The sequence below is a fragment of the Myripristis murdjan genome, chromosome 4, assembly GCF_902150065.1.
Source record: "Myripristis murdjan chromosome 4, fMyrMur1.1, whole genome shotgun sequence".
NCBI classification, from domain to species: Eukaryota; Metazoa; Chordata; class Actinopteri; order Holocentriformes; family Holocentridae; genus Myripristis; species Myripristis murdjan.
Window position 1 is genome coordinate 6,034,263 of NC_043983.1, and position 17,745 is coordinate 6,052,007.

Here is a 17,745-nt window from a genome sequence, read left to right on the forward strand (position 1 = left end):
CTGCGCAGACTGGAGAGATGATATAGACCTTAGAATGGGTTTCTTTGCAAGTGTTCTGGCAGACCCAGGGTGGGATTTTTAACCTCCACAGCAGGCATGTAATCAAATATTGTCTGTGAAGACCACAACTTGTTGAGGCTAAGGCAAAACTACAACCTGTGATTGAAGTTAATGCAAACCTGTGAAAAGTTGACTTGGTGCCTTTGGTTTAGCCAGTGGACAGTGTGTTTGGGCTTCAGATCCCTCCACCATGAGGGGACAACTTTCACAGTGTGAGAGCTGTGTGGCTGTGGCTGTCAAAAGCTGCTCCTGATAATAGGAGGGAGAAATTACACTAGAATACCAAACTTCTGAGTCTGAGATGTGGGGTCAGCTTTTCTGGATTCATGAATCTAAAACTGAGATGTGTGGAAGAACAGAAGACGATATTGTGCATCGCCAAAGCAATCTCAGAGCAATGTCCACTATCATCAGTCCTGCATGGTGGAGGATCAGAGCAAATTTTGGCATGTTTAACGACATCTATATTGGTGATTAGAGAGCATCATGAATTCTGATAAAAACAGAGAATATTGCTAAGGGTTACCGTGGTTACAAGATGCCTTAGCAAATAGTTCAGTTAGGTTTATGGAGGTGGACAGCAGGAGACTGGAATGCCAAGAGTTGTGTTGGGATTTCTAGTCTTTAGAATGTGACTGCACAAGCAGATCACAAACCAGGTGAACAATATGTATGATAAGACTGCATTAAGAAATGTAATCTAGAAGTTGATGGCAAACCACAAATCTGCAGAAATAGTTTAACAACAGTTTAACAACATGTAAATGGTGATATGACTTAAGACATTCTTTTCTGAAACCATATGCACTCTCTGACTCTATAGCCTAAATACCCCTTTCTGTCAAATGTGGGTCTTTGTCTGATAAACACTTTGGTTTTTGAATCAGTTTTCTTGACATATTTATCCAGCACCTGGCCTACATACTATAGGTTGGATGTGCACACTGATGTTACAATTTAGGATGAATAATATGCACACAATATGTTACCTTTCCAGCTGTGGAAATGGATTTTCCTTCAGCAGGGAATGTCATTGTCAACATTAATAACACAAAGTGCTGTAAGGATCAAAATGATCATGACATAATAATGTTGTTATGATTAGGCTACCCATCTCCACAGTCTGTAAATGTTTAGCACATCATCTCTACAGTGAGATGAAAACTACATTCATTTAGCACCCAGAGGCCTATGGAAACTTCCAGCTGTAGTCAGGAAATGAAGAAAAGGAAATCTAGTTTGTTTTTCACATGGAAACAGAATTGTTCCTTTCAGTTTGTGGGGGAAGAGAAGGCGGAGAAGGGGATTCCAGCAGTCTGATCCGCCAGTCAAACCAACTCACACTTTCTCTGGGTCCGGTCCTTTCTATGAGTGTATGAAAGTATGTGATACTGTGAACTGAAACAGTTTTTACTGAAATATTTTCGATTACATGATTCCATTAATTCAACTACCGTACTATACTACACACAGCTGGAACCAATTTCCCAGTGACCTTAAATGTGCTCACTGTGTATTCATGTGTGTGTGTCAGTCTGCCTCAACAGTGTGAGTATTAATGTGGGCTCCCAAGTTATTTTTAGCTTTGCTGCGTCTCTCAGACCAGGGAAATGGCGAGGGAAGACCTAGATCTGATTTTCTAACCAGGCTAACCATAAAGAGGCTAAGATACCCGAGTGTTCTTTCCATAGGGGAAGTCAATATTTGTCCTGCTGATGTGGGTTAACATGCTATTATGGTCTATAGTAAGAGGTAAACTCAGTCCAGTCAGTCAGAGACACACAGTGCTACTCTATAGCTGTCAAACTACATCACCCCTCTATATCTGTACATTGTCAAACTACACCATTCCTCTATACTGTTCAATATCAAACAACATTACTCGTTTATAGCTGCATGCTATAAGGCTACATCACTGCTCTCTACCTTTACACTGTTACACTACATCATCCGCTTGACCTAAAATCATTTTATTACTGTTGTTGTCATTTTTGTTGACCGTTACATATCTGGAGGGAACTTCTAGTGTAGTTGGTCAATACTAGTAACTCTTAGCCAGCTGCAGAGATATCTGACTTTCAAAACTCACACTCTGGCCCATATTTTGTTTTGGAGCAAAAAGAGTAAGAGTTTAAAGATGGAAACTATCTAAAATGATACCTGACTTAGCTGGATTACTTTGACAGTTTGACATAAGCCCAGGATTTTTGGCTCCTACCGTTAAGATTTAGTCTAACTTGTTACCACAGTAACAGCTCCTTAATCGCAAACCTGCAAAGTCTCAGATTTAGTCAGTTGGCTGGATTATGACTGGATTATGGATTATGATTATGACCATGACTTCTTAAATTTCCCCTATTCATGAACTTGTTTTCATCTGAAAAGGTCCCTTATGGTCGTTAAAGTTCTCTTTTCTGCTATATGATGTCACATCCTGTCTCTTCCCTCTATTTCTAGTGACATATTAGGACTGCTCTCATGATGCTGCCTGAGGAAAAAAGCCAAGCTTGAAACATTCGCAATACAGTAGCTGCATCACCATGCCCATTCACTGACATTTTTTGCTTTGAAATACTATTCAGTTTTCAGCAGCAATATTAGCAAATAAAACATTTTTGTTGTTGAGCATCACACAGTTTCCATCTTCTCTATTTCACGCGACACTTGCAAAGATGTTGAAGCCTTCACAGAATTTGAAACATCATCTGTAATTATAATGGTCACCTTGTCTTGTATGTTGAAATCTCTGTGAATGTCTTTCAACATCTCATAAAAAAGCATCATCACCATCTTATCAAAACACATCACATATCACACTCCACATCAACTGGTGGTGAGTGTGGTTACAGGCTTTTCACCCAGAGGGCTTCCCTCCCATTAGCAACACCTATGCCCCTTCCCTTGCTCCAAAGATGATCCCTGGGCAGACGGGGAGAAGAGGGGGCATTCTTTTCAAATTCCAGATCACGGCTTACATATCTTCCCTTTCTGTTTCGGCACATAGCCACCTCTTATCTGCCAGTGCAAGCAGAAAAACACAAATGTTTTCCAAGTGGTCAAGTCCAAGATTATACAGGATCTAGTGCTTATGGTCATGATTATTAATAATATGACAGCCCAAATCCACATAGTCACACGATGCAATGTTTTTGAACATTGCACATTTTGTTCACTTAAATATTTGAATCAGTTCATCCACCACCAAATGTTTGCTAGAGGCATGACAGATTACTGGTTCAACCCCATTTTTTTGATGTGTGGACAAGAGTGAGTTGATTCATACACCCATTGTAGGGCTAACACATAAAACTGGTTTCAGAATGTTCAGTTTAGGGTCACAGACATTCTGACAGTATGTGGTGTGGGAATAGATTCTTACTGGTGTGTTTCAATGTGTGTTCTTCACCTCACCATGCCTGTTTGCATCTATATGCTAAAATTATTCATTCTCTCTCTCTCTCTCTCTCTCTCTCTCTCTCTCTCTCTGCCTCTCCTTTTCAATGGCTTCCTCCCTCCAGAGGCAGAGCAGAGCAGCAGTCCTGGTCGTACAGGAGTGGGATCTGATCAAGAGGATAGCCGAACTGCCACCATGGGTAAAGCACACACACACACACACACACACACACGCATGCACGTGCGCAGACATGTACACACTTGGATGACTGTTGTTGTGTTTCTGTAGATGGTCCAGAGTTCCAGGAGAGTTTTGTGACGTCAGGAGTTTTCAACGTCAATGAGCTCGTCCAGGTCTCTAGAAGTAAGTCCCCATCACCTTGATTCTTACCCTTCACCCAATCTTTCACTTTACTGCTACCACTGATACTAACCCTAACCATGTAGTCAGTTTCAGTGACACCGACCTGGTCTTGTTACTGCTTCTGAGCGTAGGTCTTCTCAAATGTTCATTCATTAATGGAACAGATGCAATTAATGAAACAAATGCATGTTGCCTGTAACCAGAAATTAAGACTAATGTCATATCTGCTGGAGAAATTCAGGCTAAATGGGATGGGGACTGTTTGGGCCTCAGCTCCTACAGGCTGAGCTGAGCCCAGGCATTGCTACCATTAACTACTTTAATTAAATATATATATTTTTTGCCTTTATTATTAAGACTGTGAATTATGAGCTGTTTTTAAAATAAACTATTTAATTTTAGCTGTTTTTTTGTTTGTTTGTTTGTTTGTTTTTTTTCAAAATTAAAATTAAAATTATGTTGCACTACTTACAAGCCAAATCAGGCCCCTCCATATAACAAGTCCCAGTTTAACCCTTGTTTCTGGTACCATCAAGGATATTGATTGGCAAATTAAAATATTTCCACTGCAATCATTTATTTTCATCTTTGATTGAAATGAAATGGCAGTATTAACTGACACTAACTGCTTGCTCACATTGCAAACAACCTGGCTAATGTTTATTGATTATAATGGATCCCCATTAGTCAATGCACAAGCGACAGACTAGTCGCTTGCGATGTGCCGTTCTATTCTGACTGATTGTGAGCCAGTCATTTTTGAGATATTTATTCTTGTAGTTTTTTATTTCCAATTTTTTTTTTTTGAAAACTGTAAAGCTCTCAGTGGCTGTAATTGTCCGTTTTTCACTTGGTTGGCAGAACTGTTGTTCATGAAAGAAAACAGGTAGGGAAAAGAAACACAGAAATGTGACTGGCTGCTGACACTTGACAGCCAACGACTGTTGTTCAACTATCCACAGAGCAGTTTCCCTGGTCATTCAGCTCTATAGGAAATGAATGGACTTCATTTTCTTACAATGTGAATTCAGGGTAGAGAGTAGTAACAACTTGAGAAATACTAACCAATACTCCTCACTTCCCACTTTCCTGTTTTTTCTGTGACATTCAGAAAGCAGATTTAGTCACTTCAGGAAACACCTCATTTGCATTTTATCTTTTGCAGCATTCAAAAATTTGACTGGCTGATTTCCAGTTTTTAATAAAAGGCCATAACACCAGTGTTTGTGTCTCCCTGTGTGTCCAGCACCAGTGGTAACAGGAGTCGGTCCTAGTTTCTCTCTGGGGGAGCTACAGGGTCATCTGGCCTATGACCTCAACCAGTCTGTCAACCAACCAGTCAGCCTCAGACGATCACTAGCCAGCACCTCATCCAGCGGGTAAACACACATACACACACACTCACACACACATACAGTTACACTGGTCCTGGCATTCCTGAAATATTATGGAATTTTGAGAGGTATGTCATGGATTTTAACATCAGGGCTCTGCTGGAAATGCACACGCACACACACACACACACACACACACACACACACACACACACCACACACACACACACACACACATACACACACCTTCACAGAAACTAACAAGTCGCTTAAGAAATGTGCTCACGCCTACAATGACTTTTTGCACATTTCATTGACATAGGCCATAGGGGATTTTCTTTTTTCTGCCCATTTTCTTTTGAACTTTCACTTTCATGAAATGAGTGTCGAGGAATAACTACTAGGGCCCTATTTTCATACAGATGCACTGTGCAGAGCACGGCCAGTCACTGGTGCAGTGAGGCACACTGATGGTTTCTCCTCGCCTGGGTGCGTTTGGTATTTTGGCGAGAGAATGAGGGAGAATTTGTTGCAATTTTGGTGCGATGGATGAATGTGATTTGCACCAGCCAGTACCTTACTGCTGGGAAGAGGTCAGCAGTGCAGCACAGCTAGGTTGTATGTAATTTTTTTTTCTTTAGTTGATTTAGGCTTATGTGTCAATTATGTGTCTTTACTCTATTTCTACTTGTTTGTTTACTCTGTTTTGTTCTGACATGATTCTGTCAAGATGGGGAAAAAAAATCAATAAATTATTGATGTGCTGTATTCCAACACACGTGGTGGCAGTTATATGATCATGAACGTAACAACTGTGCATCATGGCACATGAATAATAATTAAATCACAATGAAATCATATTGATACAAATTTCAGGGAGTCGTTGTCTACAATGTTTTCAAGGGCCTTTAAATTTAATTTGGAAAGACAATTAAGAAATTTGGATTTTTTTTCACAGTCTAATAGAGTACTTTATTGAACACAGTTAAGGTAGATATCACTAAACATCACATTGCAACATTTTATATCACCGCCAACATCAAAATCAAAATCATAGGTTGGAAATTAGAATTAGTAAATGAGTTTATTCTAGATGAAAAGTGAGCACAACCTAGCACTCCCTCTGATAACATATTCTTGTTAATCCTAGGCTGTTCACAAATGTGCCAGGTGCATCTTGCCATGAAAATACCAAATATACACCATCATGCCATCATGAGTATTTTACTGTGCTTTGCATAATGCATCTTAGGCCTCCCAGACTTATCTCAAGTCTTTCTTATAGAGGAGTTTATTAAGTGTAACACCTTGTTATCATGACCAATGTCTTAGGTCAAAACCAAGCTTACACTAACTGCACATGAAGTATAAATGGATAAGCATGTATCATGTACGAGTGTTAAAACGGCCATTCATTCTTAATTGTGATATATTAACATGTAGTAGTTAACATGTAATGTGCTCACAGACACACCCATGGGTATACATCTATTATTTCAGCAATCTAGCATGTTAAAACATCAGAGAATCTGCTAGCACTGCTGACCAACGTTACTAACATGTAAGAGAAGAAGCTCCTAGTGAAGCAATCAATGCTGTTAATGCATGTACACAAACCTATAGCGTTAGCCGATCACCAGCCAGTTGCTATTTAATAATGAATGAATATCTGCAAAACAGAAGGGTACAGTGTAACCGTGGTTCTCATGCTCTCTCCACGCAGAGACTGATCCATAGGATCAAGTGACATGGATAATTTCTTAAAGACAAACCACCTGTGAGGTGGCTGCACACCCAACGCAAGACTGATTAATTATAATATTTACGTCTTCAAGTGGCCTCTGTTTGCAGTGGTTCTCAATCCTACTGCTTGGGCTCAACAATCCTGCTGGTTTTCATTGTACAATTGAGAACCACTGTTCTATTGTATTGAGACTATCTTATTGAGACTATCATATCGAGATCTCTCCATCCAGTTACACATTCCATATGTACAGGAACCCTGTAAGGCATGCCTTGAGCAGACAGAGCAGGGTCAGTCCCAACGATGCGAACTGACAGGACAAGCTTTCAGATGAGACATCACTGCCATCACAAATACCCTAATAAAACCAGTGAGCCTCACAGTAACACCAGTGAACCTGCTGTCACGAAATCAAAATAGTCAATGAGAGTAAGGTGCACAGGTGCTTATATAGCATGTGCAGCCAGCTCACAGGTAGTTTTTCTTAAAGAGATCCACGTTACCCATTCCCATGGGTCTTCCCCGTACGCAGGGACGATGTACCTTGATGGAGAGATAGTCTTGATACACCAGATGCTTGTTAGATACCAGATGCAAAGGAAGCTCTTGAAAATAACTTACCGTATTTCACCAATTAATCGCCCGGGTGTTTAATATGCAAAATCAACTTGGACCCCGGGCGTTTAAAAGAACCAGGCGGCTATTCGCTGCAGGCCTTTATTTATTTTTGCACAGACCTGCACCAGGCCATTACTGTGATCACAGTTACTGTCCAACATATTTACAGTCGGGCAATTTAAGATTACGGTACACCCTTTTTTTTTCTAACGTTAGCTAGCGCTCTTATTTTGACAGAAAACGGAAGTGCCGCACAGTTATTGTGCGGTTAACTGTTTACTGCTGCAAAAATAAGGTGAGTAGCCTTATTTTGGGTTACCTCATTATGATGCAAATAATCGCACCGGCGGTTATTCGGGTGGGCATTTAATACGCAAAATGGGTGCAGACCCCAGGTGTTTATAAGAACCCGGCGGCTATTTGCGGCCGGACGATTAATTGGTGAAATGCGGTACCCACATTATTTCCTCACAATGTTCTTTCAGTTAAATGTCACAGTTGTTTTTAGACCATAGTTCATTATATATAATTGTCAAAAAATAATGAAAATGATATATAATTCTACTCCAAAATAGAGCATGAAATAATGACTGCATTTGTTGTATGTTTGCGTGCATACCTGCAGGAGTAAGCGCCATAAGTCTGGCTCTATGGAGGAGGAGGCCGACAGCCCAGGAGGGGAGTATTACCCCTCACCTTCCTCCCCCGCCAGCAGCTCCAGGAATTGGACTGATGATATGGAAGGAGGTAATGTAATATTACAACAACGACAATAATAATAATAATAATAATAATAATAATAATAATAATGACATAGCTGCAAACAGTGATTGAACAGATTGTTAATTGTAACAACATACTATAAGTATTATGGCACTACAGAGACGCATGAACATATCATACATATCATATTCTCCAGACATTAAATAATAATAATAATAATGGTTTGGTGCAGACCACCAAAGAAAATCACATTGTTCTCTTTTTACTGTATTTTTTTTACTCTATATTAATTTTTACGCCACCACTCTCACTAAAATCGCAAATATTATTGCAATGAAAGTATAATTTTTTTACCATACCATACCATATCACTACGCTCTATTAGGAAGTGCTGCTTTACAGGCAGTCATTGGGGCTCATACCGTGAGCAGATACTACAGTGGAAACTTCCAAGCAAACTAGCTTGTGGCTGGGAAACTGTGTATGTTCAAACACACTTCCCATTTTATTCACCCTGCCAATTTTGGTAACCTTCTAACACTTCTTCTAGCACCACCATCAACCAAATGCACAAACCCCCACGTATCTCCCAGTACTTTCCTGCCTCCATGATACACCACACCAGTGGGTCCCTTAGCGGTGGAACCTGCACTTAGAGCTCCTGTTTTGGAGCTCTAAGGAACTAGTTACTGCTCTCGTGAGTTTTTTGAAGGTTAACATGGGGGTTCTTTTTGTGTGTGTCCAGGTCTGTCTCCTCCAGTGAAGAAGGCAGAACTGGACAGTCCCTCTCCCCAAGAAGACTCACCAAGAATGGGCTCCTTCACTCAACACCACCGGCCTGTCATTGCTGTCCACAGTGGTCAGTGTACACACACACACAATACATTATTACTCCAGAAATAGCTTAATAAACTGGTTGACTCCTTAACACATAAAACATAGCACTTTCTGTTCAGCATTACAGCTTTTAAAATGTTTCTCTTTCTTTCTTGCACTTGTTTTTCCTTTCTCTGTGTGTCCAGGCCTGTCTCGCAGTCCACACCCCTCTTCATCTCTTCATTTTCCCTCCTCCTCCTACTTCCCCCATGGAGCGATCCGCTATCCTCCTCACCTCACCCAGGACCCCCTTAAAGACCTGGTGTCATTGGCCTGTGACCCCGCCAATCAAACCCCCAGCTCAGTAAGTACAACCAGTCAAAATGTTAGTCCTCATAGTAGTAGTCACTGTATGGGCCTAGCTCATGTAGATTATGCCTTTCTCTGTCAGGAAAATGTGTTTTTAATACCTTTATTCTTGCTTTCACTGCTGTACAAAACCTGCATTCAGAATATGGAATACATCAAATATTGTGTTTGGACTCGGCCCTTTGCTGCTTGTGGCTATATTTGTTATTTAGATTATTGCACATTTATGTGTTTGCTCTCTGTCTGTCTTTCTTTCTGTCATTAATGTGCATAAATTGTGCTTTACAGATATTTTCAAAGTTAGTCAAGGGCCAGAACTATTGTTTCTTTACAAAATTCTCAGGCAAAGACTGTTGATACAGTCCATTGTACTTATTGCAATAAGATCTTATTGGACCAGGGTCACCACATACACAAACAATGTCCCATAATGCCTTGCACGGAGTGTTTTAGCAATGTGTTGGTGTTAAAGTTTTCTTTTTGTTGTTGGTCATATTAAGCTTTCAAGTATTTCTGTTTCAGCATATTATAATGCATAGTGGTTGTTGAATGATCATGAGTGCTTGGGTCTTTCTTCCCCTGCCAACTTCACCTTGGGTGGTGATGGCAACAGATTCATTGTGTTGTATACAAATTGGCAAACATGTTGATATAGTAAAAAAGTACTATGCAGCCCTCAAATGCCTGCTGGAAATATCAGACATAAATATGACAAGGAAAGTCAGGATTTTTTGGCTATGGGAATGGTTCATGATGGATAGGAGCAAGGACTCCACTGCCAAAGAAACTATGCAGTGATTTCAGATCAGATAAATGAAAAGATTAAAATAAATAACAGTTATCGGTCATTTTGCAGAAAAGATTTTTTTTTTTCATTTTTTTCATTTTCATGTCATTGTATGGTGTGGGCTCATGACCTGTTGATTTGATGTGTCACTTCCTGATAAATTCTCATGTAGGCAACAAGTGCCTACATAAGCTTTCACAGACTTTCAGAATTACAAAATACAGGTCAAACTGAATCAGGCCCTTTCCATCTTGTAACAGATGTGTGACACCATCCTTCACAACCTTTAAATTACAGTACATGTAGTGTGAATGTATTGTCTCTCTGAGTACTATTGTAGATGTTGTGATTATTTATTTATTTTTACAGTTAGGGATTATAGGATTATAATCCTGGATTTCAGTTGAGAGTTTTTATCCCATGGTATCAGTGCTGTTTCAGAGGTTTTTTTTCACCCTGACAGGACTAAAACTCTGGAGGGAGTACTCAATACTTGAATTTCTTTTTAATGCTTTGGCATAAAATGGTCAGAAGTAAAGATATTAAATATTGGCACAAGACGTCAGCTGTTAGCAGTTTCAGTCCAAAAAATTGGTCTCCAGAAACCCATATCAGTTGAGCCCTAATATCTATATGACAGCAGGAGCATAACTTTTAGCAGGGAGATTCACACTCTTACACAGACTGTCAATCGCCATGATTGGGAAATGACAGGCTATTATCATTTCAGGCTCTTTGCCCACATTCACAAATGTATCTGTCTCCAGCTTTGAAATGTTATTCCAACAATTGTGTTCCTCAACCCCATCCTAATCAGTGACCCATCCTCTCCAGCTGCATCCAGCTGCTTGAGCCCTTGCAGGTCCTGGCATCTCTTTACCTTTTCTCACCGATACAACACATCTGCCCTCTTGGTCTTTGGTGCCACATTTCCACCAGTTGACCTCAGCCCAGCACCTGAGCCAAAAGCACTCACCTAATCCTCCTTGTCTTTTGGCACTTGTCTCCCATATTGTCCATACCCCCCTTCCATGATTCTGTCTTCAAAGCAGCATTTAACCTCCAGGATGTTCCAACAACATGCAGTGCATTATATTTGTACCTCACCGTCCCAAAAGGAGTGCAGTTCCCCTTCCAGGATTCAATGTAGCTTTCCTTCATTGGGCGCTAATTACTCACTGTCACACTGCTGTCACATATCCAGAACAAGACCATAGAAAGTTTCTAAATCTGTTTAGTCTTCTTTATTCTACCTTTTCCAAGGTGTAATCAGCGGTCCGATGATGTTTGTGCTCTTCTGACCCTCAGATTATGTTACTTTAAGACATGATAATACAATGCCAATTTTAAAACAGACCCAAATGTTGGCAAGTTGTGGTTGTGGTGAGCCTGACTGTTAAGGATGGGGTAATGAATTTTGAATTTTTGAATAGTCATAACAATTGTAAAAAATCAAATTGTTTATACAACTATTGTCTTCTATTTAAGAAGAATCCTGTTTTCACTGGCACCTGGTAGTAATGAAAGAGCCTGTGTTCTCACATAAGTTTGGCATATTTGGTTGGGCTCACTTCTGCATGAGAGCACATGAGAGCACTTACCACAGTGCTGTGACTTGATAGAAACATGCAAAACCTACTACAACTGTCAAAAGGTTCAATGTGGAACCCCTTTGAGATGGCAGGAGCCTATCCACAGACCAACAATCAATGGCTATCTTTGTCATCAGACAAAGTAAGTTTGATGTAACGTTAAGTAAGCCAAACCTTCCCATTAGCTTTGTCAAAGTGGATGTTAATAATGTTAATATTAACAAATTGCTGAACAGTTCCCTGTGATTATCGAATAGCATTTTTCCCTGAAATGCCCATCCATACTGGCAGTCAGCACAGACTATTCTTTACTTTAAACTGGCTGAAGACTGTGAATTTCCCAGTTTGGGATCAATAAAGTATACCTATCTATATCTATCTATCTATCTAAGACTGCCCACTGTAACTGTCTTGTCCAAGTCAAGTCAGCTCCAATAGAATGCATTGGTACAGGTCTCGACACTGGAAGCAGCCAGTGGGAACTTCAACACAGGTGGAGGAAAGAGGACACTAGCCAGAAATGGAAATCATGTTTAACAACAATGCCCAGTCCAATAGATCTCCTCTGTCTATTTGGCAAGATTCCAGACTCCACTGTTGTAAAACTGCTATGCAATTCCATTCCAAGGAATAATTTCATATAAATTAGGAGAAAATGGAAGTCAGCATAAGCATGAATTTACAACTTAAGTGAAGAAATTTCATGGAAAAGTCCACATCTTTAACTTCATTCTTTTAATAATATCTTTCTCAAATACATGTGTAATATATACTGCAGCTTCTGTGCCACTGTGCCATCACTAAAATGATGGCACAGGTACTCTGTCACAATATTCATAGACAACCATTCTGCATGAAAGGAAAGTGTTTTGAATGATGGGTGTAACACCCCTTTAGTCTTATTGCATCATTATTTTTTCCCCATGGATGGCAGCATGCAATTTGAACCACCCTAACAGGACAAGAAAGTTTTTCAGTCTGTCCAAGCCTGTGGCACAACTTTGGGAATCCACACGGGCATCTGGGATGTATGGTGATATCACTTGCTCAGTCGACCTTGGTCCACCTTACACCCCTACCCTGCTGCAGCAGCATCTATAACACACCCTGCCCCCAAGCTTGATAGTTGCCACCAGCAGAAGCCAGCTCCATCAGGCCTCTATACTGGTCATTCTCATCAGCCTTTAGTGTCTACATCGAGCCCCATCTCTCAGGCAGCCTCTCAGTTCAGTGAGTTTTCCAATCATTTCTAATGCCCCTTCAGGTACCAGTTCAGTCCTCCACTCAATCCCAGGTCAGTCACGCACACCCTGCCCCAAGGATAGCCCCACCTTCCTATGTCTCAGTCTGTATCCTCCAACCAAGGGAGTCTCCTCCAGCAGTTCATCAGTCCTCCATGGGATCTTAAGTTGTCAGACATTCGGTATATCCATCTATCCATCTGTCCATGCAACACCAACTGGCACCATCATTCTTATGTCTCATCCATGCAGTAGCCATCCAGCATCATCATTCACATATCCCATCATTCATGTATATCTTTCATGCAAGAACCATCTATGGTCATCATGTATGCAGCCCATCTCAGTCCTTACAGCTGGACTGCCAGCACCTCTTTCTTTCTTCATGGTGGTTGTTTCCTATGAATCCCATCTTAAGCTCTTGTCCAGCTCACTGGTAATGATCCTCTTCATCTAACCTCTAGTCTCTCCACAGATCTCCAGGTTCAGCATCACCAGCAGCATGAAGGCCATGGATGCCTCTCTGCCCTCTGTTGGGGAATCTAATAGTATATCCCCTTTTCTTTGGGAGGTTGGGTGGGGGACAGGAATTCATCCTTGCCTTCCCTCCTCATTTAGAATGAGGAGGGAATGGGGATATAAGTTTGTAGCAGGGAGATTAACCTGAGTCCAGTGGCTCTCTATTGCCAACCAGCATTGCATACAACAATATTACTAGTGCTATATAAACAAAGTTTAAGTGTTTGGTTGTTTGTCTTTGTGTGTCCAGCTGAATGGCAGCAACCAGGTAAAAGTGCCAAGTCATTACATCTCCTCTCAGATGTTGGCACCCCCTGGCCCAGCACCCTCCCTGGCACCACCCCCCTCCTCCTTGCCCAGGCTGACACTGCCTGCAGACTCCAAGGCCAGCACCACCTCCTCTGACGGGGGGGCAAAGTCCCCCACATCACCTAGTAAGTATAATATATAATGTAAGTATAATAAATAATGGTAGAAATCCTAACCCATTTACAACTACAGTATAGGTGTTTACCATAATGCGTGTATCTAATGCCTTATAGAGTGTTACAATAGAATACTGAACATGGAGTTTGATACCTTGATACCAAAGTCAAGCATTCACGAGAGCATTCAGCATTCTCTATTCAGAGAAATCTGGACTTGCTAAGATTATATATTTTGCCGTCCTAAACTCTTTGATATAGATGGGTATAAAAAAGTCACACCAGAACCGGAATATGGTGTGCATGTAAACGTAGTCACAGACTGGCCAGGCTGGAAAACATGAGTGCATTATGTCCAGTTTATGAGACTCTATACCGTGCTCTTTTCTGTGTGGAGCTGGCTTGTTCTCCTTAACAGTAAACATCTTAGAGCATTTGTGGATATTAAAATAATATAAATTCATACAGATACCTCTCACTGCCATTTCCCGTAGGACTACCAAACCTGCTTTAGGTGAGAATTGCATGTTACAGCTTAAAATCTTGTACTTGGGAAGGAATTACTCTAAATTTGTGGTTACTTTAAACTAAAAACTGCAGAAGACATATTGACTCATAACTTACAATAATATTGCAAATTGATGAACAAAAAATATATTTTTGACAAAGTTAGTTCAAAAGATTTTCCACTGCCTCCAATCAAATTCATGAATTTGTGGCAAAAGATATTTTTGGTTAGACCCCCAAAGATGCCCCATAGTACAGCATGGTGAAAAAGAAGTGCTGCTGCTGAGTTCAGATGTGCCAGGGAGAGTCTGGGAAACGACCCCCGTCTGGGACAGTCACTGTCACCCCACAGGGTCAGAGCTCAACAACTTTTTTTTGTGTGTGGCAGCTGTCTTAACACTAGGCTTTTCAGCATACACACACTGTTTGTTTTTTTCCTGTAAATTAGCTGTACACCCCTCCCTTATTGCGGTGTTATGTTTTATTGTGTCATTTCAGTTCATGTTTCCTCATTTCATTATCGACTTATTCTCAGCATATCTTTCATGTTGCCCCTATCTGTGACTTGGTCATTGATGCCATCTGCCAATGTTTCAATTTACATAATAAAAATAAAAATACTACTATGCCTTTTCTACTACTACCACTGATACTTCTACTACTACTACTCCTACTCCTACTACTAGTAATAATAAGAATAGTAATAAGGATAGTAATAATGATAATAATGAAAATAATATAATTCCTTCCATTTATCATGTGCTTTGCTCAAGATGAAAATCAATGTGGTTTACAGTTACAGGAGGTACTCCACTCCAAGACTAAGCGGGGGATTCCCTGCATGTCATCAGTACTTACTAACTCCAGCATCCTTTAACTACACACACACACACACACACACACACACACACTTTGCAATAGCCCACTGATCACACAAATAACATAAGTTCAATGTGCTAAATGAGCTTTTATTCTACTTATATTCTGGCCCATCATCAAATCACTCGTAAAAAAATATTTAGGCCAAACTTACTTGCTTGTCCTTGCGTTAAACCATAGGATGTTGGAGGAACGAGAGACAAAAGGTGGTAAGTGGTATTGGAATGTCCAGCGTTTGCTGGATAAAGTGTTTGGTCACTGTAGTTCGAGAGACTCATATGGATTTTATTCTTGACTTTGGGTATTAGTCATTTCATTTGTGTAAAAGGTTTCCCATCAGTGACCATGCTTACATGAGAATTTAATATGGTTAGGTAGGGTGAATCTACAGTATTGTTATAGGAAGGGATGCTCTCTGTTGCAGCCCCACTTTGTGATTCTCACAGACAAGACAGCTGGATTGTGACATAAAAACCTGACTTTAAATTAGCTTTACTAATGACATGGAATCATGAGAGACATTATCAGTTACATGTTGTTGTATTTATCCTTCAATCTCTCTGTGTTACTCCCACCCAGCTTACTCAGCCCCTGGGACCCCCCCTGCCAACCGTTCCTCCTTCATTGGTGTCACAACCCGAGACCCCAGTGGACTCTACCAGACCCAGGTTAGTGTGGGTTCAGTAGACTTTACCAAGCCCATGATAGGGGGTTCAGTGGACTACACCAAAGCCAGGTTAGTAGGGGTAAAACAACATTAACAAAAACTTCAACAGTTTAACATTAAGGCATGGTGCATTTAAAGTGACAGTCAACACAGCAAGAAAACTTGTGGTGCACTGCTCCCTAACACTTGAACCTTTCAGGAATGTTGCACTTGTGACCACACCCAATCAGTAATGTGATTGCAGGTGCTTTCCTATTGACAGCTGTCAGCTGCCACATCACTGATTGGGTGTTGCCAAAAGTGCAACATGCTTGAAAGTTTCAATTCCAAGAGAGCAGTGCAGCAGGAGTTTTCACCTAGTATATTTGGGGTTCTCGGGCCCAGTCTCTTGTTTATCAAAAAAAAAAAAAAAGTTGGCCGCTTTAAATAATCTGTCTAAAAACACATCTGGCTAAGTTGGTTGCTTGAATGTAGGTGTCAGATTGATTTATCAAACCTGTATAGTTGTCTTGGATAATTCTGCACTCCCATTTTGAAATTAAGGCAATATGAGTAGCGAGTCAAAAGCAGGATTAGCAGGCATGTGACTGATTCACTGCCACAACCTCCAAAATGACAGAGGAATTGTGGCAGAAACCTGCAGATAAAATAAATGTGTGAATGGACTACAGTTGCATATTGCAACACAGTTAACTTGAATTCAAAAACATACATATTCTGCTTGTTAAATTTATGTATTTCAATTGCACTATTCAATTGTGCATATTCACTAAAAGTAAGTCTAACTTCAAAGAATTATGGTGTGACCTAGTTACCTTTAATTGAATAATTTTTAAAGTGTGTTGGTTTGCTCATCATAGCAGTGCATTTCAAATGTGTTTTCTTTGTATCTAAAGGACAAATGACCGTCATAGTAAATTGATAAAATTCTACTCTTCTCACATGGTTCCATGATGCAGTTGTAATCAGATACTTCAGAATAATGTTCATTTTATCAGTTTTGGTCTAGATTATATCTCAGACAGATTTAGATTGGTACTATGTGTATCTTTTATTTGTGGCTAACAGATACAAATAAAGTTAAAAATAGATCATTGATAAATCATGCATCCCTGATCTAGAATGAGAGAACTCCATATTGCCTTTTTATCTCCCATTTGGTGTCTTAGCTTTGCACTATATAGAAACAGAACACCTAGATATGGCCAACATACTTACATAATGCCCAAAGAGCCTGAACAGGAGCCTTGTCCAAAATAATTAAAACAAACTGTGCCTGGGCGCCCCGTAACACCACAGTTTTTGTCTGGATCTGCATACTGTTCAATGAACCTGCATTTAAGATTTGTACATGGTCACAAAAATACCGGGTAATTAATGTCCAGGGGCCCCTTGACCTGCACCCTATGTGCCTGATCAGTAATCCTGCCCAGGATGAATACAATATTTTGTTTGTTTGTTTGTTTGTTTGTTTTATGTTTTTAATAAATTGGAGTGTAATTTGGGAGAAAATACTGTCATGACAGTCTTATTTATTTTCATGAGGTGAAATGTAGGGGTTAAGTGTTTGAGTCAACAGATTTGCTACACTGAAGACTATTTTACCTTGAATTATTTTGGGGGAACAAAATGTTGAAGGGAAGCTAGTGGACCATACTGAGTGATATTTCATTTAGCCAGCTTCATTGGCCGTTGGTTTCCAGTAAG

The 17,745-nt window shown here is 40.3% G+C and overlaps 1 protein-coding gene across 2 annotated transcripts in view; it reads left to right on the forward strand.

The window, feature by feature from the left end:
• Window positions 1–17,745, forward strand: part of nfic (nuclear factor I/C) — a 48,371-nt gene that overhangs the window by 16,810 nt on the left and 13,816 nt on the right. For both annotated transcript variants that reach the window (XM_030048941.1, XM_030048942.1), the window contains exons 5-12: window positions 3,579–3,653; window positions 3,743–3,817; window positions 5,064–5,196; window positions 8,139–8,260; window positions 8,982–9,095; window positions 9,259–9,416; window positions 13,811–13,994; window positions 15,951–16,039. In XM_030048941.1, the coding sequence (XP_029904801.1) occupies window positions 3,579–3,653; window positions 3,743–3,817; window positions 5,064–5,196; window positions 8,139–8,260; window positions 8,982–9,095; window positions 9,259–9,416; window positions 13,811–13,994; window positions 15,951–16,039 (950 nt within the window). The remainder of the gene's footprint in view (window positions 1–3,578; window positions 3,654–3,742; window positions 3,818–5,063; window positions 5,197–8,138; window positions 8,261–8,981; window positions 9,096–9,258; window positions 9,417–13,810; window positions 13,995–15,950; window positions 16,040–17,745) is intronic.